Source organism: Sapajus apella, unplaced genomic scaffold (genome assembly GCF_009761245.1).
Source record: "Sapajus apella isolate SASKATOON/1434 unplaced genomic scaffold, GSC_monkey_1.0 scaffold51, whole genome shotgun sequence".
In the NCBI taxonomy this organism is placed as follows: Eukaryota; Metazoa; Chordata; class Mammalia; order Primates; family Cebidae; genus Sapajus; species Sapajus apella.
The window spans coordinates 14701560-14724637 of record NW_022436991.1 but is presented as its reverse complement, the minus strand read 5'-3'; the positions used below and the strand labels follow the sequence as shown (position 1 = coordinate 14724637).

Genomic DNA, 23078 nt, shown 5'->3' with positions numbered 1-23078 from the left:
CTACCTCACTTCCAGTTCACGTTCTTTCTATGAAAGACATGATTTGGGGCCACATGCGGGGGCTCACACCTGCAATGCCAGCACTTTGGGAGGCCAAAGCAGCAGATCACTTGAGGTCAGGAGTTCGAGACGAAGCTGGCCAACATGGGAAAACCAAGTCTCTACTAAAAAATAAAAAAATAGCAGAGCATGGTGGTACACACCTGTAATCCCATCTACTTGGGAGGCTGAGGCAGGAGAATCACTTGAACCTGGGAGGCGGAGGTTGCAGTGAGCTGAGATTGTGCCATTGCACTCCAGCCTGGGTGACAGAGCAGGACTCCATCTCAAAAAAAAAAAAAAAAAAGGGAAAGACATGATTTGGGCTGGGCACGGTAGCTTATGCCTGTAATCCCAGCATGTTGGTAGGCTGAGGGTGGAGCATCTATTAAGCCCAGGAGTTTGAGAACAGCCTGGGCAACACAGCAAGATCCTTTCTCTACTAAAAATAAAAAATAAAATAAAAATTAGCTGGACATGGTGGTGCAAGCCTGTAGTCCCAGCTACTTGGGAGGGTGAAGTTGAATCTGGGAGACATGAGGCTGCAGTGAGCTATGATCACACCATTGCACCACTGCATTCTAGCCTAGGTGACAGAGTGAGACCCTGTCTCAAAAAAAAAAAAGCTACGATTTGGACCCATGATGGGCCTGGCACCATCAGCACCTCCAGGTACTTAGACGAATGAGATGTTTCCAGCCTCTGAGCTTCCAAGGCCCCGCTGAGGTCTAACACCAGGTCCTGAGGCTGCAAGCCCAGGGTTCAGGCTTCCTCCCACCCCCCACCACCACTTCCTGACCTTTCACCCCATCCCCACCCCACCAGCTTCTTCCAGGTGGTTTTCCAGATCCCTGCCTGACCTGTGGCTCTCTGCTGTGTCTCTCCAGACGGATCTGACATTCGTGGGTGTGGTGGGCATGCTGGACCCTCCGCGCAAGGAGGTCACAGGCTCCATCCAGCTGTGCCGTGACGCCGGGATCCGGGTGATCATGATCACTGGGGACAACAAGGGCACAGCCATTGCCATCTGCCGGCGAATTGGCATCTTTGGGGAGAATGAGGAGGTGGCCGACCGAGCCTACACAGGCCGAGAGTTCGACGACCTGCCCCTGGCTGAACAGCGGGAAGCCTGCCGACGCGCCTGCTGCTTTGCCCGAGTGGAGCCCTCCCACAAGTCCAAGATCGTGGAGTACCTGCAGTCCTTCGATGAGATCACAGCCATGGTGAGGGGCCCCAGGCAGCTACCGTCTTCTTAATGTCCAAGGAGATGACCACATGACTGTGCTGGGGAGAGTGGGGCCCAGGCAGGAGGGCCCTGGTGAGATGCGAGAAGGGTGGGGATTCAGAGAGAAAAGTCTGAAGGAGGAAATGTGGGCTGGGCTTGTAATTCCCGCACTTTGGGAGGCTGAGGTGGGTGGATCACTTGAGGTCAGGAGTTTGAGACCAGCCTGGGCAACATAGCAAGACCTCATCTCTACGAAAACAAAATTTTAAAAATAAATTTAGCCTCATGGTGGCACGTTTGTGTCTCCTAGCTACATGGCAGACTAAGGTGGGAGGATCACTTGAGCACAGTAGTTTGAGGCTGCAGTGAGTTATGACTGCACCACTGCACTTCAGCCTGGACAACAGAGTGAGACCCTGTCTCAAAAAAAAAAAAAAAAAAAAAAAAAATTGCTGGGTGCTATGGCTCATGCCTATAATCCCAGAACTTAAGGAGGCTGAAGTGGGCAGATCACCTGAGGTCAGGAGTTTGAGATGGAGTCTGGCCAACATGGCAAGACCCCATCTCTACCAAAAAATAGAAAAATTGGTCAGGTGTGGTGGCACGTGCCTGTAGTCCCAGCTACTTGGGAGGCTGAGGCATGAGAACTGCTTGAACCTGGGAGGTGGAGGTTGCAGTGAGCTAAGACTGTGCCACTGCACTCCAGCCTGGGCGACAGAGTGAGATCTCGTCTCAAAAAAAAAAAAAAAAGTGTGCCGATCTTTGTTCTAAACTGAGCTTTTGGCCAGGTGTGAAGGCCCACGCCTGTAATCTCAACATTTTGGGAGGTCGAGGCAGGAGGGTTGCTTGAGCCCAGGAATTGAGACCAGCCTGAGCAACACAATGAGACCTCATCCCTAAAATAAAAAAAAGGAGGGATGTGTGAAGGTGCCCTGACCCCACCTCCTTCTCCTCCCTCAGACAGGTGATGGCGTCAATGATGCCCCTGCCCTGAAGAAGGCCGAGATTGGCATTGCCATGGGATCTGGCACCGCCGTGGCCAAGACTGCCTCTGAGATGGTGCTGGCTGATGACAACTTCTCCACCATCGTGGCCGCTGTGGAGGAGGGCCGCGCCATCTACAACAACATGAAGCAGTTCATCCGCTACCTCATTTCCTCCAACGTGGGCGAAGTTGTCTGGTGAGCAGCCCAGTGGGCATCCAGGAGGAAGCCAGGGTCAGGGTGGGGCGGCTGCAGGTCTGGGAGGCAGGACAGAGGTGTGACCACCTCCTTCCTGCAGCATCTTCCTGACCGCCGCTCTCGGGCTGCCCGAGGCCCTGATCCCGGTGCAGCTGCTGTGGGTGAACTTGGTGACTGACGGGCTCCCGGCCACAGCCCTGGGCTTCAACCCACCAGACCTGGATATCATGGACCGGCCCCCCCGGAGCCCCAAGGAGCCCCTCATCAGTGGCTGGCTATTCTTCCGCTACATGGCAATCGGGGGTGAGCTGGAGGGGTTCTTCGATCTTCCCCAGCGCTCGGGACTGACCCCTTCTCTGGGACACCTGCTCCCCCAAACAGGCCCGGAGAGGGTCTTCTTCCTCGGCTAGCCTGTCCATGGCCACGTGAGGCCCTTAGCCCTCGACACCCACCATCTTCCCAGCCCTGACCCCCGACTCCCCTTTCTCCACCACAGGCTACGTGGGTGCAGCCACTGTGGGAGCGGCTGCCTGGTGGTTCCTGTACTCAGAGGATGGGCCTCATGTCAACTACAGCCAGCTGGTAGGGGGAGGCCACAGAGGAGGGGACCAGGAGGGTGGCATGGAGGTGGCCCTGGACGTCAGTCTCCCATCCTTCCCTGCAGACTCACTTCATGCAGTGCACCGAGGACAACGCCCACTTCGAGGGCATAGACTGTGAGGTCTTCGAGGCCCCAGAGCCCATGACCATGGCCCTGTCTGTGCTGGTGACCATTGAGATGTGCAATGCACTCAACAGGTGGGCCCCCCGCCACGCCCGCCACCCTCCAAGGCCACCGCCCATATCATCTACCATTCTGCCTGCCTCCTCCCGTCTTACCACACTTTCTCTCCGCCCTTCCCCTCTGCAGCCTGTCTGAGAACCAGTCCCTGCTGCGGATGCCACCCTGGGTGAACATCTGGCTGCTGGGCTCCATCTGCCTCTCCATGTCCCTGCACTTCCTCATCCTCTACGTCGACCCCCTGCCGGTGAGACTTCTTCCACCCAGGACCACCCACCCTAGTGCTAGGGAGCCCAAGGTGGACCCATGACCACTCCCACCAGGGGCACTGATACTGGAGGTCGGCGGGAGCAGGCTGGGCAGTGCGGGTCTCCGGCTTCCTCCCCACCCCCTTCTGAGAGGACGCTTGTCCCCTGCCCCAGATGATCTTTAAGCTACGGGCCCTGGACCTCACCCAGTGGCTCATGGTCCTCAAGATCTCACTACCAGTCATCGGGCTTGACGAAATCCTCAAGTTCATTGCTCGGAACTACCTAGAGGGTAAGTGCCCTCTGTCCCTGAGCCCTGGCCCCAGCACAGCCCCTTCCCCACGGCGCCGCCCCCACCCCACCCCCCTACTTTGCAGGTGGTAAGTTCCTCAGCCCCAGCAGGACCTGTGTCTGTCCCATTCCCCCTGCGCCTGGAGGGGCCACCTCTCCAGGGTAGTCCCACTGCCTCCTCAGCCCCCACGGCCCCCACACCGCCTCCTTGCTTGATAACGGTGCCTCTTGTCCTCTCTGGTCATAGGATAACCGTTCCCCTTCCTCCATCTCTTTGAGCCCGTGTCACAGGTATCACCCACCTCTTGCCCTTGCCCCAGCTGCTGTGCCCCCGCCGCCTGCGCCCCCAAGCCCCTTGCGCATCGCATCCAAGGTCACTTGCGCTCGCAGCTCCACCCGGAGCCATTGTCGCTGCTGCCGCCGCCGCCATCGCGCTTCCAGTTGGGGTGGGCCACTGGCCTCCCCCTAGGCAGCTGGGCTCCCAGGCCCGAGCCCTGCCAGCCTCTGGGCCCGTCTGCTGCGCAGCGTCACGCTGGCTGTGTGCTGGGCTGTCTCGGCTGTGGGGCTGCAGTGGGGGGCGGGGTGTCTGGGGAGGCAGGTGAGTAGGGGAGGAACTGCAGGTGGTGAGCCTCTGAGCCTCCAGGTAAGTGTGTGCCTGGGAGATGCACCTGGGAGGGACTTTGCTGCCCTCCTGCCGCCTGCCTCATCCCTTTTCTTTCCCCTTCCAGATCCAGAAGATGAAAGAAGGAAGTGAATGTCCTTTTGCCCTGTCCTCCCCACCCTGATAGTGACGCATCTTCAGGCAGAGCTGTGGCACAGACCCCTGTCCGTCCCCACACTCCCCCGACATGTTTCTGTTTATAAACACAATGTCCCCTTCCCTTTCCTTCCCCCTCAGCCACCCACCTCCCTCTCAACTGTGTAAATCCCCCTTCCCAACCCCAAGGGGCTTGCAGGGACAAGGCGACCGACCGCGCTGAGCTGCTTATTTATTGAAAATAAATGACAGAAAAGTCCGGCCTCGCCTCTGCATGCTTGGAGGCCCGGGTCGCTCCTGTGGTCAAGCGTCTTAGTGTCATGCAGACCAGAAGGCAGCTGCCTGTCCCAGGGCCTCACTGCCTCTGTTGGGGACTCCCAGCCCCCATGGCTCGGCTGTGCCCAGGACAGGGGATGGGCTGGGGGCAGGGGAGGGCTGGCGCCCAGGAGGCAGCACAGCAGCCAGAAAGCCGCAGGCCTGAGCCTGCACCTTTGGTTCGGGGAGGGTCTTGGGCCCTCACCCAGGTGTGATCCCTGAGAGCAGGAGGCCCAGCCACCCTGGGAGGAGGTGCTGGAGGGCAGGGCAGTGGTGGCCCCGTCCGTCCCCTCAACCCCAGGCTCAGGGACGGTGGAGATGCCATCCAAGACCCCAGAGCCAGGCCTCATGGTTCTGGGGGGGGGAAAGGCGTCTTTCCCGGGGGGGGGGGGGGGGGGGGGTCACCCTGACCCCTCAGGTGTCCTTGATGTCCCTGATGTCTGTGAGTGGCGCCTCATCCATGATGCTGCGCACCTGATCCAGGGTCTCTGCCTGGCGGATCCGCTCCAGGCGCACCTGCAGGGTCGGACCAGGGGAGCAGAGGGCACTTGGTGGGGAAAAGCAGCCCCTACACCATCTGTCAGCCCCCAAGGGCAGGGCCTGGGACCAGCAGACCCAGAGGCCACCTCTGTGGGGCTAATGCCACAAATGTAGAGCGTCCACACCATGCCCCGCACTGAGGGCTTCAGGTGACTGACTCACGCACACGAGAGCTTCAGGGTTTTTGGAGCAATAGCTCAGGACAGGACCATGCCAGCCCCAGGAGGAGGAAAGGACTCCCCTAACCAGGAGACTGTCCTTGCAAGACCAAGGAGATGTCATCTGGAGTGGAGCCAGCCAGCTTGGTGGGGCTGGGACAGGCCGTACCTGCAGGGCCTGGGACAGTCGCACGAAATCCCTCTGCACTTGCTCGCTAGTCTCCAGCTCTGCCTGCAGCCGCAGCACCTTCGCCCTCTGTTCTGAGAGGTCTGGGAGCTGGGCCTGTGGGGACATGACACTGACCTGGGCCTGGCTCACCCTGGGCCAGATGGAAGGGTGCATGGTCCCAACATGGGAGGTCCCAACACAGTGACCCCTTCTACACCGCCCCTGATTCCCACCTCCTCTGGCTTAGCCAAGCCCAGCCATTGCCCCAGGGCTTCCTCCCACCTGGCCTGAGGGAGACACAGAGGGCGGAAGGGGTGGGGGAGGGTCTTTTCCATTCAGGCAGTCCCTCTCCTTCCCTTCACCTTGCTCTGTTCCTGCTGCACCCGCTCCACCTCCGTCCTCAGGCTGCACAGGGAGGCTGGGAAGTCAGGGCAGGGCAAGATGTCAGGGCCACGCCCTCTCCCTTTTCCCACCTACCCCAGCCAGGGTGGGCGATCCAGAAGTTCACCTCCAGCACACACTCACCCTCCAGCACCTCTGTGGGAAGAAAAGAAAGAGAGGTCAAGGCCAGCAGGTGCACCAATGCCTCTCTCCCCTCCCCGCTGCTGCCCTTGCCCTGTGGCTCCCTGCAGGAACATCAGGGATCCTGGGCCCCTGACTCAAGCCCCTTCCCTCACCTGTCTCCTCCCGCTGCACCCTCAGCTGCCCCTCCAGGCTGGCCCTGGCCGCTGTCTCCTCCTCCAGAGCCTCCCGCAGTGTCACAATCTCGATCCGTAGGCGCTCAGCCCCATGCTCCTGGGCCTGCAGCTGGGCCTGTGCCTCCTGCTGCGTGTGGCGCAGCAGCTGCTGCAGCTCCTGGAAGGGACGAGGAATCATCTGCTGGGCCGTGCGGGCCGCCCGTTCGCAGGGCAGGAGGGCAGGGGCCAACATACACATGGCAGATGGGGATTGTGGGGAGGAACAGGAAAGGAAGGAAGGAAGGAAGCAAACGGCTAAAAGAGGGAAGAACCCAAATGCCCATCCTCTGGAGGGCAGATAGGCGAGTTCCCACCCAGCAGAAAAAACTCAGGCACCATGGCCACGCCCCACACCTCGAAGGGTGCTCAGGAAGAGTCTGAACGAAAGTTCAGCATATTACCTACAGCAAAAGCCCCTTGTCAGGCGCAGTGGCTCACGCCTGTAATCTCAGTACTTTGGGAGGCCAAGGCGGGCAAATCAGTGAGGTCAAAGGTTCAAGACCAGCCTGGCCAATATGGTGAAATCCTGTCTCTACTGAAAATACAAAAATTAGCCGGGTGTGGTGGCCCGAGCCTGTAATCCCAGCTACTCAGGAGGCTGAGGCAGGAGAATCACTTTAACCAAGGAGGTGGAAGTTACAGTGAGTTAAGATCAGGCCACTGCACTCCAGCCTGGGTGACATAGCGAGATTCTGTCTCAAAAACTAAAAATAAAATAAATCCTTTTGTAAAGCTCAGGAACAACTAAAATTAAGCACTGCTCTGTTCATGTAACAAAAACAACACCAAAGAAGAGCTCAAAGGCAAAGGAGAGCCAAGGAATGGGGAGGGGGTGCCCAGAAGTGGACGGATCTCAGGGTGGGGAGGGTGCCCCAGGAATCTTTTGCTTTTCGTCTTTTTTTTGAGACAGGGTCTCACTCAGTGGCACAGGCTGGTGTGTAGTGGCATGATCACATCTTACTGCAGCCTTGACCTCCCAGGCTCAAGCGATCCTCCCGCCTCAGACACTTGAGTAGCTTGAGACTACAGGTGGAGGCCACCATATCCAGCTAATTTTTGTATTTTTTGTAGAGACAGGGTCTCAACTATGTTGCCCAGGCTGATCTTGAACTCCTGGGCTCAAGTGATCCTCCTGCCTCAGGCTCTTGAGTAGCTGAGACTATGGGCACAAGTCACCAAGCCCAGCTAATATTTGTATTTTTATTTTTTGTAGAAATAGGGTCTTGCTTTGTTGCCCAGGCTGGTCTTGAACTCCTGGCTCAAGTGATCTTCCTGCCTCAGCCTCCCAAACTGCTGCAATTACAGGCATGAGCCACTATGCCCAGCCACCTGGTAATCTTTCGATTACTAATCAATTTATTAATAGGCCATATTATTATTATTATTATTTGAGATGCAGCTTCAACTCTGTTGCCCAGGCTGGAGTGTGGTGGTGCAATCTCAGCTCACTGCAACCTCCACCTCCCAGGTTCAAGCAATTCTCCAGCCTCAGCCTCCCAGTAATCCAGCTGGGATTACAAGTGCCTGCCACCATGCCTGGCTAATTTTTGTATTTTTAGTAGAGATGGGGTTTTGCCATATTGGCCAGGCTGGTCTCAAACTCCTGACCTCCCCACCCCTCTCGGCCTCCCAAAGTGCTGGGATTATAGGTGTGAGCCACCAAGGGTGGCCCCAACTAATTTTTGTTGTATTTTTAGTAGACACAGGGTTTCACCATGTTGCCCAAGCTGGTCTCGAACTCCTAACCTCAAGTGATCTGCCTGCCTCAGCCTTGCAAAGTGCTAGGGTTACAGGTGTAAGCCACTGTGCCCAACCAATAAGCCGTAACATTGAGAAATTGAGTCAACAACAGCCAGGCATAGATCCATGATGGCAGCTTGCTATGAACCAAAGATTATGATGAATTTGATCTCGTGGCTCACATGTTACTTAAAAATAGCAAACCAACCAAATGATTGCTTTCCTGCAAAGCATTCTGTTAACTCCTTTTCTCTTGCTGCCAACACTGGAAAGGGCGTATGGTCCCATTTCTCAGATGAGGAAACCGAGCCTTAGAGAAGGCAAATGAGTTGGGACAAGCAAATAACACAGCAGCCTGGCTGGTCCTGACCAATGCTCAGCTCTGCCTGGGGAGGATGGGACCTCATGGTGGCCCCAGGCTCTCAGTGCCCACACCCAGCTTACCAGCACAGAACTGGGCAGTGATTCCTCCTCGCCCTGCTCCTGCTGCAGGCCCTGGGGGGCTGAGGATGGCAGCTGCTCGGCCCGGAGCCCTCGGTTTTCCTCATTCAACCGCTTTACCTCATTGTGAAGGCACTTGTGGGTGGTGACCAGCTCTGCCTGGGGACGGACAGTTAGTACAAGACAATGAGGAGGACAGGGGATCTCCAGTCCCTAGGAGGTGAAATCTTGAATCCTCCTCCCAGACTGACAGTGAGAGAGCCCATGGCCCCTCTGCTCCTGAGCAAGGAAGGAGCACTTTTTGCTACCAAACTCTTTAGACACCCCTGTCCCTGCTGATTCAGAGGTTACATGCCGCTGCCAGAGCCCAAGGGGGTATTTATTTGGTCCATATATATATATACATTTACACACATATATATTTAAATATGTGTATATGTGTAAAGATGTGTGTGTGTGTGTGTGTGTATGTGTGTATATATATATATTTGTTTGTTTTTTTGAGATGGAGTCTTCCTCTTTCACCCAGGCTGGAGTGCAATGGTGCAATCTCAGCTCACTGCAACCTGTGCCTCCTGGTTTCAAATGATTGTCCTGCCTCAGCTTCCTGAGTAGCTGAGATTATAGGTGCCCGCCACCACGCCCAGCTAATTTATGTATTTTTATTTATTTATTTATTTATTTATTTTTTTGAGACGGAGTTTCACTCATGTTACCCAGGCTGGAGTGCAATGGCGCGATCTCGGCTCACCGCAACCTCCGCCTCCTGGGTTCAGGCAATTCTCCTGCCTCAGCCTCCTGAGTAGCTGGGACTACAGGCACACGCCACCATGCCCAGCTAATTTTTTTTTGTAGTTTTAGTAGAGACGGGGTTTCACCATGTTGACCAGGATGGTCTTGATCTCTTGACCTTGTGATCCACCCGCCTCGGCCTCCCAAAGTGCTGGGATTACAGGCTTGAGCCACCGCGCCCGGCCTTGTATTTTTATTTATTTACTTATTTATTTTTTAAGATGGTGTTTCGCTCTTGTTGCCCAAGCTGGAGTGCAATGGTGCGATCTCGGTTCACTGCAACCTCCACCTCCTGGGTTCAAGCGATTCTCCTGCCTCAGCCTCCCGAGCAGCTGGGATTACAGGCATGCGCCACCACACCTGGCTAATTTTGTAATTTTAGTAGAGATGAGGTTTCTCCATGTTGGCCAGGCTGGCCCTGAACTCCTGACCTCAAGTAATCCACCTGCCTCGGCCTCCCAAAGTGCTGGGATTACAGACGTGAGCCACCATGCCTGGCTTAATTTTTGTATTTTTAGTAGAGATGGGTTTTTGCTGTGTTGGCCAGGCTTGAACTCCTGATCTCAGGTGATCCACCCGCCTAGCCCTCCCAAAGTGCTGGGATTACAGGCGTGAGTCACCTCGCCCAGCCTGATTTGCTTTTAACCCTCATGACTCTGCAAACTGGGCCCCATTATGTCAATTTTACAGATGGTGAGGCAGAGGCTGGGAGTCTGGGATTAGCTCAAGATCAAACGGCTCTGTGTGGCCGTGGTACCAGCTGCCCCAAAACCCTCTTAACCTACCTGGCACTGGCTCCAGGGTGCGGCCTGAGCAGCTGGGGACAGGACAGGTGCCTTGACTTCCCACATGACCCCCTCCACCACATGCAACTGATTCCTGCCGGACTTTTCGCCCTTCTGCCCCGGGGCCCCCAGGTACTCACCATCTGCAGCTGCACCCGCTCCTGTGCCTGGCTCAAGGTCCCCTGCAGGGTCTGCAGCAGCTGCTCTGAGTTCTGGACCTGGGCCAGCAGCACCTGCATCTGGGTTGGAGGGAGGGCGAGGGTGAGGGCAGCCGGATGTCAGGGGGTGGCATGCAGCCCAGAGGCCCGGGTGGGGCTGCAGCGGCAGCAGGGACCCACCTGCTTGGCACAGTCCTCGTTGCTCCGTCTCAGGCCCTCTTGCAGCTCGTCCCGCTCGCGGCTGATGCTCTCCAGGTCCTTCTGCAGCTGTCGGCCCTGCCACAGACCCTGCCTTCAGCCTGCATTGCCCAGGAACTCAGGCCCCCTCACCGCACTTCTCGTGGCCCGCCTCTGCAGGGAGGCGCCCTCATTGACACAGTCCCTTGAGTTAGAGGCCCAGGCATGCATTCTCTTCCCTTCACTCCCCACCCATCAGCAGGCCCTGTTGGGTCTACCTTCGAATTGGATTCCACAGGGCTATGCACAGTGGCTCACGCCTGTAACCCCAGCACTTTGTGAGGCCAAAGCGAGTGGATCATTTGAGGTCAGGAGTTCAAAACCAGCCTGGCCAACATGGTGAAACCCTGTCTCTACTAAAAATACAAAAACTTAGCTGGGTGTGGCAGCAGGATGCCTGTAATCTCAGCTACTCAGGAAGCTGAGGCAGGAGAATCGTGTAAACCTGGGAGGCAGAGGTTGCAGTGAGCTGAGGTCATGCCACTGCACTCCAGCCTTGGTGACAGAGCGAGACTCCGTCTCAAAAAAACAAAAAAACAGGCTGGGCACAATGGCTCATGCCTACAATCCCAGCACTTTGGGAGGTCAAGGTGAGTGGATCACCTGAGGTCCAGAGTTCGAGACCAGCCTGACCAATATGGTGAAACCCTGTTTCTACTAAAAATACAAAAAAAAACTAGCTGGGCGTGGTGGCAGGTGCCTGTCATCCCAGCTACTCTGGAGGCTGAGGCAGGAGAATCGCTTGAACCCAGGAGGTGGAGGTTATAGTGAGCCAAGATTGGGACACTGCACTCCAGCCTGGGTGACAAGAGCAGAACTCCATCTTAAAAAAAAAACAACAGTGGATTCCACATCCACCCATTTCTTCCTGTCTCTGCACCCATCCCCTGGTCCAAGGTACCACATTCTCCTATACCAGAGTCCCAGCCTCTTAGCTTCTCCTATGGCCCCTATCCCAACACAGGCCCACTCAAGTAAGCTTTCTTTTTTATTTTTCCCAACTAAACTTCCTTGCAACTAAACACAATCATCTGGCTAAGTTCCAGCTACTGAGACAGAAACAGATGAGCCAAGGGCAACTTCCAGGACAACTCTTATTTGATTATTACTTTTTTTTTTAAGACAAAGTCTCGCTCTTGTCGCCCAGGCTGGAGTGCAATGGTGCGATCTTGGCTCACTGCAACCTCTGCCTCCTGGGTTCAAGTGATTCTCCTGCCTCAGCCTACCAGGATTACAGGAGCCCGTGGCAGGAATTACAGGCACCTGCCACCATGCCTGGCTAATTTTGTATTTTTAGTAGAGACGGGGTTTTGAACTCACAGTTCCTTGTGCCCCGGTCTTTAAGCGTGCCTCCTCCCACCATCTGGGTTTCAGCTCCAGCTCGAGCCTGAGTTAGTCTCCCTCACCACTAATCTCTACCCCATAACCCTGTTCGTTTCTTTTTCTGGGCGTCTCCCTGGTTGACAGGGTCTTCCTCATGCATCCATGTGCATTTTTTTAAAAGCAGCTTTACTGAATTATAATTTATTTACTATACAACTTACCCACGTGAAATGTACAACTCAATTTTTTTTGTATATCACATTATTATTATTATTATTATTATTGAGATAGAATTTCACTCTTGTTGCCCAGGCTGGAGTGCAATGGCGGGATCTCAGCTCACTGCAACCTCTGCCTCCCAGGTTCAAGCGATTCTCCTGCCTCAGCCTCCCTAGTATCTGGGATTACAGGCATGTGCCACCACGCCCAGCTAATTTTTGTATTTTTGGTAGAGATGGGGTTTTTCCATGTTGGTCAGGCTGGTTTCAAACTTCTGACCTTGGGTGATCCATGTTGGCCTTCCAAAGTGCTGGGACTACAACCATGAGCCACCGCACCTGACGCTTTTTTTTTTTTTTTTTTAAATAGAGATGGGGTTTCACTGTGTTGGCCAGGCTGGTCTCGAACTCCTGACCTTGTGATCTACCCGCCTCGGCCTCCCAATGTGCTGGGATTACAGGTGTGAGCCACCTTGCTCGGCCCTTGTTTTTTTTTTTTTTTGGAGACAGGTTCTCACTCTGTGACCCAGGCTGATGTGCAGTGGCATGATCTCAGCTCACTGGAGCTTCCATCTCCTGGGATCAAGCAATCCTCCTGCCTCAGCCTCCCAAGTTACTGGGACTACAGGTGCATACTTGGCTTAAAAAAAAAAAACAAACCTTTTGTAAAGAGACAGAGTCTCACTGTGTTGCCCAGTCTGGCCTTGAACTCCTGGCCAAAAACGATCTTCCCACCCAGCTTCCGAGTGGTGTGAGACACCGCACCTGGCCCGTGTTCATGTTTACATCTGCCTGCCTTCACTAGGAGAGGCCTCTTTTCTCCCTGTGGAAGCTCTAGCTCTAGCTCTGGGTCTGAACATAGGCGGTTGGGAGGAAGCATCCAGCGGAGAGGGGGACAGTGCACCCCGCCCCCCTGCCCACTCCACTCACCTCCATCTGCAGCTGCTCCCACTGGGTGTCTGGGACAAGCTGGTAGCCAGGAGGGGGCAGGTAGATGCCCTCGGGAACCAGGGTGCCCGTGGACACCAGTGAGGCCGTCTCTTCCTGCTCAGGGCTCAGGCCCTGGCGACTGCGGGGCAGGGAGGCGCTGCTGCCAGCCCCACCGCCGAGGGAGAAGGAGGAGATGGAGGCGCTGTCATCACAGTTGTGGGCGAAGGCCTCGGCTGCCGGACCCCCGTCTCCGCTCAGCTCCTCCAGAGGCTCCAGCGGGGGTGATGGGTCCCGGGACAGGGGCAGCAACTCCGTGGAGCCATGCAGGGAAGGGGCATGCTGGGGACGTCTCTAGGGAAGAGGGCAGGGACAAGGCTGGGGGACCAGGGTACTCTGGCATCCCTCCTTCCCCAGAGCCCCTGGCCGTGCCCTCACCTGGATCTCCTGAATCAGCTCCTCGGCCCTCAGCAGCTTTGCCTTCAGCTCCTCGATCTCCTGCTCCATGGGCAGTATGATCTCACGAAGCTTCTCCGAGTCCTCATGGGCCTGAAGGGAGGCGGATTTGGCAGCAATAACTCCCCGCTCCCGACTGCTGGAGCCCCAGGCCTGTTCAGAGTTTCCTCTCCAAGCAAGGCAGCTCTTCCCTAGAAGACGCTGTTCACCCCAATTCCAGAGATAAGAACACAGAGATTCTGGAAGCTTCCAAGACTTGCCTCAGGGCATAAGGGCAAGGATGAAGGTCATAACCTCTTCCTGTGGCCCATCACTCACCATACCTTCCCAATACCCATTCATTCTTTTGTCATAGAACTTTACCGTTTTTTTTAAGAGATGAGATATCAGCCGGGTGTGGTGGCTCACACCTGTAATCCCAGCGCTTTGGGAGGCTGAGGTGGGTGGATCACCTGAGGTCAGGAGTTCGAGACCAGCCTGACCAACATGGTAAAACCTATCTATACTAAAAATGCAAAAATTAGCCGGGCATGGTGGCTCCCACCTGTAATCTCAGCTACTCAGGAGACTGAGGCAGGAAAATTGCTTGAACCTGGAAGGCAGAGGTTGCAATGAGCCGAGATTGGGCCACTGCAATCCAGCCTGGGCGACAGAGCGAGACTCCATCTCAAAAAAACAAAAATTAAAAAAAAAGGATGAGGACTTGCTCCATGGCCCAGGCTGGAGTGCAGCGGGGCAATCTTGGCTCACTGTAGTCTCCACCTCCAGGACTCAAGCCATCCTCCTGCCTTAGCCTTCTGAGTAGCTGGGACTACACACATGTGCACTGATGGGCTAATTTTTTATTTTTTGTGGAGGCAGGGTCTTGCTATGTTGCCCAGACTGGTTTTGAACTCTTGGCCTCAAGTGATCCTCCCACCTTTGCCTCCCAAAGTGCTGGGATTACAAATGTAATTCCCAGCATCTGGGTTGGGATTACACCAATGCCCAGCGCACCTCACAGTTTTAGTTGGGCATGAGGCCTAAATCCTAGAATACCACCCACATTTCTCAGCTTCCTTACAACTAAACACGATCATCTGGCTAAGTTCCAGCTACTGAGATGGAAACAGAAGAGCCAAAGGCACCTTCCAGGACAACTCTTTATTTTATTCGTATTATTACTCTTTATTTTTTGAGACAGAGTCTCACTCTGTCCTGCAGGCTAGAGTGCAGTGGCATGATCTCAGCTCACTGCAACCTCTGCCTCCTGGCCTCAAGTGATTCTCCTGCCTCAGCCTTCCAAGCAGCTGGGACTACAGGCGTGTGCCACTACACTGGGCTAAGTTTTGAATTTTTTAGTAGAGATGGGGTTTCACCATGTTGGACAGGCTGGTCTCGAACTCCTGACCTTGTGATCTGCCCGCCTCAGCCTCCCAAAGTGCTGGGATTACAAGTGTGGGCCACTGCGCCCGGCCTATTATTACTTTTTTTGGGATGGTGTCTCGCTCTGTTGCTCATGCTGGAGTGCAGTGGCGTGATCTCGGCTCACTACGACCTCCACCTCCAGGGTTCAAGCAATTCTGCCTCAGCCTCCTGAGTAGCTGGGATTACAGGTGCCCATCACCGTACCTGGCTAATTTTTGTATTTTTAGTAGAGACTGGGTTTCACCATGTTGGTCAGGCTGGTCTCAAACTCCTGAGACCACCCACCGCAGCCTGAATGATTCACCCACCTCAGCCTCCCAAAGTGCTGGGATTACAGGTATGAGCTACCACCCCTGGCCCAGGACAACTCTTTAAAGGAAGAAGGTGTGCCTTTCTTTATTCTTCCTTCCTCTCCTTCTTGCTGGCTGGAATGTGGACATGAAGGCTGGCACTCAAGCACTTATCTTGGACCATGAGGCAATGTGCTACCTATGGCAAAACAGCAATACAGGAGGAGCCCGGGTTCCTAACAACTTGTTGAGCCACTATACCAGTCCCGGAATGTCTACCTCCGGACAAATTTCTGTCCCATTTAAGCCACTTTTGTTTTGTTTTGTTTTTTTTTGGGACGGACTCTCGCTTTGTTGCCCAGGCTGGAGTGAAGTGGTATGATCTTGGCTCACTGCTACCTCTGCCTCCCAGGTTCAAGCAATTCTTCTGCCTCAGCCTCTCAAGTAGCTAAAACTACAGGTGCTTGCCACCACACCTGGTTAATTTTTGTGTTTTTAGTAGAGACGGGGTTTCACCATATTGGCCAGGCTGATCTCAAACTCCTGACCTCATGATCCGCCCACCTTGGCCTCTCAAAGTGCTGGGATTACAGGCATTAGCCACCGTGCCCAGCCCAATCCACTGTTAACTTGGGCTTTCAATCACATGCAGCCAAATCTCATCCTAATCGATTTGTTCTCCCACACTCCCATCACCACCACAGAGCTGACCTGGGCAATTTTTTTTTTTTTGAGACGGAGTCTCAAAAGCAGTGATGGAATCTCAGCTCACCACAACCTCCACCTCCCATATTCAAACAATTCTCCTGCCTCAGCCTCCCAAGTGGCTGGAACTATAGACACACGCCACCATGCCTGCCTAATTTTTATATTTTTAATGGAGATGGGGTTTCACCATGTTGGCCAGGATGGTCTCGAACTCTTGACCTCATATTTCCCCATTTCTTTTCAAGCTTAAGATCCTGCTGACCTTGAGCAGCCAACAGCGTCTACACATCTCCACTAGTACGTCCCACAGGCTCCTCTAACCGTAGACAGTCAAACCAAACCACTCACTGATGCTGTTCTTCCTACCACAAGCACGCAGTCAGCGAGAACAGCCCTGCTGGCCACTAGTTGTTCAAGGCAGAAATCTACCAATCGCCCCTGTCTCCGTCACTGCCCACTTCTAGTTCATGCCCTTTCTACTGCTTGAATCACTCGAAATCTTCTCAAGCAAGCTCAATCATCCAAATCTCTCTCTCTTTTTTTTTTTTGAGATGGAGTCTCACTGTTGCCCAGGCTGGAGTGCAGTAGCACGATCTCAGCCGACTGCAGCCTCCGCCTCCCAGGTTCAAGCGATTCTCATGCCTCGGTCTCCCAACTAGCTGGGATTACAGGCACCTGCCACCATGCCTAGCTGATTTTTGTATTTTTTAGATTTCACCATGTTGGCCAGGCTGGTCTTGAACTCCTGACCTCAAGTTATCTGCCTGCCTCAGCCTCCCGAAGTGCTGGGATTACAATGAGCCTCTGCACCTGGCTGAGAGGTAGCAATATATTACAAAGAGATAATTAGGATAGTTAATTACAGTAAGAATTTTTTTTGCTACCCTTAAGTGTAAGTTCCCTTCCCTCTATACAACTTAAGTTTGGAGGTCAGCGACCTTGGTCACCCACTAGTAAGGAGCAAGCCAGGACCCTACGGAGCACAGAACCAAGCTCTCAACAACACACGGTAACTCTGTACTATTCCAAGGGTCACTACTGGGTTCCCTGCACCCCATGACTGGGGAACGGGACATCCACAATCCTCAAAATCCTTCCAAATCCCAGGGCAGCAGGAAGCCATCCCCACCCCAACCTTTTCCATCTGCTTCTCCAGGGAGTCCAGGGGGTGGGCCCGGGACAGCAGCTGCTTCAGGCGGCCCAGCTCCCGCTCCTTCTCCTCACAGTCCTGCTGCTGCTGCTGTCGCTCCTGCTTCAGGGCGCTGATCTGGGCTTCATAGCTGCTGATGGAGTCTGGCAGCGGGGGAAGGGCAGGGGAGAGGAAGGGTCAGTGAGCCGGCCCTGCCTGTGGGTGAGCAGGGGACTTTCTATGCTATGGGACAACGCACCATAGCAGTTGCCACGGCAGGTTTTGCAGAAATTGACCTGGGCGATCACTCGGCCTCTCAGTGTGCATCAGTGTCCTTAGGTGCAAAATGGGAAACTACTGATCACCCTTCTAGTGGCTACAGGTTAAATGAGATGACATACCTGAGATAAATACTGTACAAAAAAATAAAAATAGATGAGATGACACAGCCGTTTCTCTGGTACACAGATGACGTGATACTGTTCCTATTAATACATACCAGGAACAGTCAATATTTAAGAACAGTAAGAATTTTTTTTTTTTTTTGAGACGGAGTCTCGAATGCAGTGGTGGAATCTCGGCTCACCTCAACCTTCGCCTCTCGGGTTCAAGCAATTCTCCTGCCTCAGCCTCCCAAGTAGCTGGAACTATGGCACGTGCCACCATGTCTGGCTAATTTTTGTATTTTTAGTAGAGATGGGGTTTCACCATGTTGGCCAGGATGGTATCGAACTCCTGACCTCATAATCTGCCTGCCTCAGCCTCCCAAAGTGTTGGGATTACAGGCGTGAGCCACCATGCCCAGCAAGAACAGTAATTTGTTGTTGTTATTATTATTATTATTATTTTGAAACAGAGCCTTACTCTGTCAGCTAGGCTGGAGTGCAGCCGCACAATCTTGGCTCACTGCAACCTCTGCCTCCCTAGTTCAAGCAGTTGTCATTGCCTCCTGAGTAGCTGGGATTACAGGTGCCCACCACCACGCCTGGCTAATTTTTGTATTTTTAGTAGAGACAGGGTTTCGCTGTGTTGGCCAGACTGGTCTCGAACTCCTGACCTCAAATGATCCACCCATCTTGGCCAACCAAAGTGTTGGGATTATAGGTGTAAGCCACTGCTCCCAGCCTTATTAGTATTCTTTTTTTAATTCTTGAGAAAGGGTCTCACTCTGTTGTCCAGGCTGAAGTGCAGTGTCACAATCAAGACTCACCGCAACCTCAGCCTCCTGGGTTCAAACAATCCCCTCACCTCAGCATCCCTAGTAGCTGGGACTACAGACACACACTACCATGCCTGGCTAATTTTTGTATTTTTTTATAGAGACAGGGGTCTCACCATGTTTCCCAGGGTGGTCTCGAACTCCTGAGCTCAAGCGATCCTCCCATCTCAGCCTCCCAAAGTGCTGGGATTACAGGCATGAACCACCACACCCGGCCCTTAATCATCATAATAAATATGTATGCTGAATCAGACTCTGAGCTGGGCTCTGGAAATACAGAAATAAACACAAAGCCTGCCACCGGGAGCTCAGAGTCCAATGAAGGTGGCAGCTGTGGCCATAGTTAGGATGCAGTACGGGAGGAGAGAGGTACAGGAAAGGACCCTTCCTGGGCTTGGGGATCCCAGAGGAAGTAGGCCTCACTCTGCCTGCCTGGCCAGGCAGGAGAGGACACTCGTAATAATACTAACAACAGTAACAGACAACGAAGGAGGGAGAGGATGCATGAGCTAACAGGACCAGTGTGAGCAGAGGAAGAGTGGCTGGTGTGGCTGGGGCATGGTGGGGTATGCTGGATGGGTTGGAAGAGTAAAGGTGCCCAAGGAGAGACACTGGAAAGGAGGAGAGGATGGCAGAGGGTGGCTCCCAAGGCCTTGAATGCCACACCAAGAGGTTTGGAACTTATCCTACAGGTCAGCAGGAGATGGAGGTAATGTTGGCTAGAACATACACTTTTTTTTTTTTTTTTTTGAGACAGAGTTTCACTCTTGTTACCCAGGCTGGAGTGCAATGGCGCGATCTCGGCTCACCGCAACCTCCGCCTCCTGGGTTCCGGCAATTCTCCCTCAGCCTCCTGAGTAGCTGGGATTACAGGCACACGCCACCATGCCCAGCTAATGTTTTGTATTTTTTAGTAGAGACGGGGTTTCACCATGTTGACCAGGATGGTCTCGATCTCTTGACCTCGTGATCCACCTGCCTCGGTCTCCCAAAGTGCTGGGATTACAGGCGTGAGCCACCGGAACATACATTTTTTTTTAAGCAAGTCAGGGCTGGGCATGGTGGCTCATCCCTGTAATCCCAGCACTTTGGGAGGCAGAGGCAGGTGAATCACCCGAGGTCAGGAGTTCAAGACCAGCCTGGCCAACGTGGAAAAATCCCGTCTCTACTAAAAACACAAAAATAAACTAGGCATGGTATTGGGAGCCTGTAATTCTAACGACTTGGGAGGTCGAGGCAGGAGAATTGCTTGAACCCGGGAGGTGGAGGTTACAGTGAGCTGAGATTGTGCCACTGCACTTCAGCCTGGGTGACAGAGCAGGACTCTGTCTCAAAAAAAAAAAAAGAGAGTCAGGATCTTCCTTTGTCACCCACGTCACCCAGGCTGGAGTACAGTGGCACAGTCATAGTTCACCACAGCCTTAAACTCGTGGCTCAAGTGATCCTCCTGCCTCAGCCTCCCAAGTAGCAGGGACCACAGGTACTTGCCACCGTACCCAGCTAAGGGTCTCACTTTGGTACTCAGGCTGGTCTCAAACTCCTGACCTCAAGTGCTCCTCCCAGCTGAGTAACCTGCACATGTTTTATTTTTGGTAGAACATGGTCATTTTTTGTTTGTATTATAGATATTGATTTATTATTGTACACTAACAGTAGAAGCAAAGGCTCAGCTTGCAGGCTGCTTGGTTTCAAATCTTCGGCTCTTTTCCAACTATATGACCTTGGGCAAGTTAATTAAACTCTGGGCCTCAGAGCTTCCTCTGTAAAATGGAGATGGATAACAGCTCCTGCCTCACAGAGTTTGTTATGAAGATTAGTTACTCATAAAGCATTTAGCTCAGTGCCTGGCACACAGTGAGTGCTCAAAACATGCTAGCTGGCTGGACGCAGTGGCTCACACTTGTAATCCCAGCACTTTGGGAGGCCAAGGAAGGCAGATCATTTGAGGTCAGGAGTTCAAGACCAGACTGAGCAACGTAGTAAGACCCTGTTTCTACAAAAAATTAGCCAGGCATGGTAGCATGCACCCCTAGTCCCAGCTACTTGGGAGGCTGAGGTAGGAGGATCTGCTTGAGCCCAGGAGGTGAAGGTTGCAGTGAGCCGAGATCATACTACTGCACTCCAGCATGAGCGACAGAGCAAAACTCTTATTGACTCAAAAAACAAAACAAAACAAAGCTAGCCATTATTATTTAGGATACATCTGGATTTCCTTATACAGTAGATATCAAGTTTCCCTTAATAAATGTATGTAAGCTTTTAAAATGTGGACCTATTTAAAGAACAAATATTAAGTAAACAGCAGGGTAAGTTGTACAAAGACATGACTACATTGCACAGGCACGTGGATCCTGAAATGCGGGAAATACAGCCCCAGAGAAGTCTGCAGCCAGGAGTGGCTGTTAGAAAGGGAGATCAAATGGTGGGAAGGGAATTTTAGGAAGTTTATCTGGAAGCCAGTGTCAAGGCCAGACTAAAGAGGGAGATCTGGGAGAAGGTTGGGGCAACAGTCCAGGAGAGAGTTGACGAGAGCCCCACTACAGCAGGGGCAGAGCGGCGGGGGCAGCTCTGACATGTTTCAGAGGCTCTGGCTTCTGCTAGAGGAAGGTGAGTAGAAAACAGGACGAGCAGCTGGGGCATCTGGGGCTAGAGGAGCAAGTACAGAGAATGTGAGGCTAAGGGAGGGAAGCTGGTGCATGGCGTGGGGTGGAGGGAGTGTCTGGGGAAGGCTGGAGAGCAGAGCATTAGACTCACAGACTGGGCCAGGCCTGATTCTATTTCCCAGAGGTCCAGACTAAAATGAGGCTGGTTTGGGGAACTAAGAAGTTTCTCACTCATCTTCAGGGTTGATCAATCATCAGTAAGGGACAAGAAATGACATGGGGCAAGGCAACAGATAGAAGCTGGGAGCTAAACTTAGCCGTCTGACAGAATTGCTGCTATCACATGGAGTGCCTCTATGCAAATTTTAAAAGGGCGGCCCTTCCTCTGGGCCATAGTCAAGCCCTGTGCTAGGCAACCCTGCTAACCTACCCCATAGCTTATCTGTGCCCCTTCATGCACTTCCCAGTATGGGGCTGAAGGGGAGTCTAGGTGAGACACCGCCCCCCCACCCGCGTCTCACCTTTCAGGATGGCCTGCAGCGAGGCCACCTCCTCTTGGCACTGCCGCTGCACCGCAGCCACAGCCTCGGCCTTCGTGCTCTCGCTCACCTCCGCCACAGCCTTCATGGTCTCCATTTCTGCCAGGGCGCCTGCCAGCTCAGCCCGAAGCCGGCTGAGCTCACCTGACTCGGCCTCAACATTCGCCCCTTCCTGGGGCTGGGGGCCCTCCAGTGCTGTGGGGGACAGGGATCAGTCTTTCTTCCCATCTCTTAACACCCCAGGCCACCTACCGACTTAGCAAGTCCTGCAACATAGTACTGTTGCCTTCACCTAGGGCCGCCTTCACCTGGGCCAGTCCTGCTCACCTGGCCCTGCCCCTGCCCCGCCCCCTTCCCACTCGCTCCGCCGGGTGCTGCCTACACCCCATCTCTTCGTTGTTGCCAGTTTCACTCAATCCTCTATACGCTCTAATCCGGCCCTGCCCTTCCTCACTGGGTCCCCACCTCGCACCTGTCACAGACCCTACCCTTTGAATGGCCTGGCCACGCCCCCTTCGCCGGTGGCTCTGGGCCCCGCCCCCTTTCGCGACGGCGTCGCCCCGCCCCTCCCTCCCTCTCCCCTCTCCCCCCCCCCCCATGCGCAGGTGGCTAGCTCGGCCCCGCCCCCAGTTTCACCGCTCCCCGCGTGCACGGTCGCCCCTCACGTACCAGCCCCTAGCCGCCGCCGCCGCTCATCTTCGCCCGCGGTCACCGGCGCAGCTGCCGCCATGGCCTCAACGCAAACGGCGGATTCCCGCACTCCCTGGTGACGGAGCGCACCGCTTCCGGGTCCTCTCGGCTGTTTCCGGATCCGCTCGGCTGTTTCCGGATCGGCCCCGGGCTCGACGCCCCGGACGGAGCTTGAGGGGGATTCCGAGCCTCGGCCGAAGATTCCCGAGTCGGTCCCCGGCTCCGGCCCCGCCCCAGCCCTTCTTGGCTGGACCGCACGGTTCGGGAGGACTTCTGTCCTTCAAGCCAGGAAGAAGATCCTTCTTAAGAGGTCTTTTTAGGCGTCTCTCCGTGACCTTGGAAGCCCTGCTCGGATTATGCCTCCTCCGGGAAGCTGGCCGAGCAGGCCGGAGCGCTCCCCCTCGCTCCCTCGCTGCCCCTGCCCGGAGCCTTTGATCGGCTCCGGCCGCCCTTCCTCCCGAACATGGCTCGCGTTACAGCAAATTGTGGCGGGGCCCTCCCTGCACCTCCGCCCTCGTGGAGCGTCCCTCCGGGCGGGGCCGGGTCCGCTTCATTTTTCTGGGCGCCTCCGAGTCCCCGCGTAGTTAGTCGGAGTCTGAAAGTTGCACGTCCCCACCCCCATTTTGTTATTCAGCCAGTCACCGCTTCCTGCTGGTCCCCCTCTCCCCCTCCCAGCGCCCTCAAATCCCTCCTCTCCTCTCCGCCTCTGTCTAGATCAGGTTCTTTATCTGTGACCTCCACCCAGACGGTGACAGGCAATTCAGATTTATGTCCAGAGCTTTGGTGCCCCTTCCTCCAAACCTTTTTCTCCCTCTGCAGAGGACGCGCCAGGAACCTAGAAGTCCTTGGTTTTTTGTGTCCTCCTGCAAGTCCCCTAAACTCTACTTCCAGTGTGCCCACTATTCCAGAATGTGCCCCCTTTTCTCCATCCCCAGCGCTAACATTCTGTCCCAGCTCCCATCACTTCTCTCCGGA

General features: G+C 54.4%; 2 protein-coding genes across 6 annotated transcripts in view; one reads left to right on the top strand and one right to left on the bottom strand.

The window, feature by feature from the left end:
• The window catches only part of ATP2A1 (ATPase sarcoplasmic/endoplasmic reticulum Ca2+ transporting 1), a 24821-nt gene extending 20000 nt beyond the window's left edge, over nt 1-4821 (top strand). Inside the window, exons 15-23 of one of the 2 annotated variants that reach the window (XM_032243057.1) lie at nt 927-1262; nt 2225-2445; nt 2546-2748; nt 2942-3027; nt 3110-3243; nt 3356-3473; nt 3649-3766; nt 4013-4056; nt 4494-4821. In XM_032243057.1, the coding sequence (XP_032098948.1) occupies nt 927-1262; nt 2225-2445; nt 2546-2748; nt 2942-3027; nt 3110-3243; nt 3356-3473; nt 3649-3766; nt 4013-4017 (1221 nt within the window). In that variant the 3' untranslated portion in view covers nt 4018-4056; nt 4494-4821. The remainder of the gene's footprint in view (nt 1-926; nt 1263-2224; nt 2446-2545; nt 2749-2941; nt 3028-3109; nt 3244-3355; nt 3474-3648; nt 3767-4012; nt 4057-4493) is intronic. The other variant, XM_032243056.1, reaches the window with a different exon arrangement.
• RABEP2 (rabaptin, RAB GTPase binding effector protein 2) lies at nt 4738-23078 on the bottom strand. 4 transcript variants are annotated; one of them, XM_032243069.1, is made up of 13 exons: nt 22083-23078; nt 21396-21608; nt 17059-17216; nt 13501-13611; nt 13066-13416; nt 10538-10633; nt 10340-10438; nt 8626-8781; nt 6382-6559; nt 6230-6241; nt 6067-6122; nt 5705-5818; nt 4738-5353 (listed from the first exon to the last, which is right to left on the bottom strand). In XM_032243069.1, exons 1-13 carry the CDS (start codon nt 22141-22143, stop codon nt 5252-5254), a joined length of 1707 nt encoding a protein of 568 aa, XP_032098960.1. In that variant the 5' UTR covers nt 22144-23078; the 3' UTR covers nt 4738-5251. The 4 variants fall into 4 exon arrangements, with proteins under 4 accessions (XP_032098960.1, XP_032098961.1, XP_032098962.1 ...); XM_032243070.1 differs by having other exon boundaries at nt 21396-21605; XM_032243071.1 differs by lacking the exon at nt 22083-23078 and adding an exon at nt 21886-21942.

Excerpts from the sequence above, each read along its gene's own strand:
- RABEP2 (XM_032243069.1), bottom strand. The coding sequence starts at position 22,143 with ATGGCGGCAGCTGCGCCGGTGACCGCGGGCGAAGATGAGCGGCGGCGG. Across the intron at positions 6,560-8,625 it reads CACTGCCCAGTTCTGTGCTG|GAGCTGCAGCAGCTGCTGCG; the intron begins GTAAGCTGGGTG and ends CGTCCCTTCCAG. Across the intron at positions 5,354-5,704 it reads GACTGTCCCAGGCCCTGCAG|GTGCGCCTGGAGCGGATCCG; the intron begins GTACGGCCTGTC and ends CCGACCCTGCAG.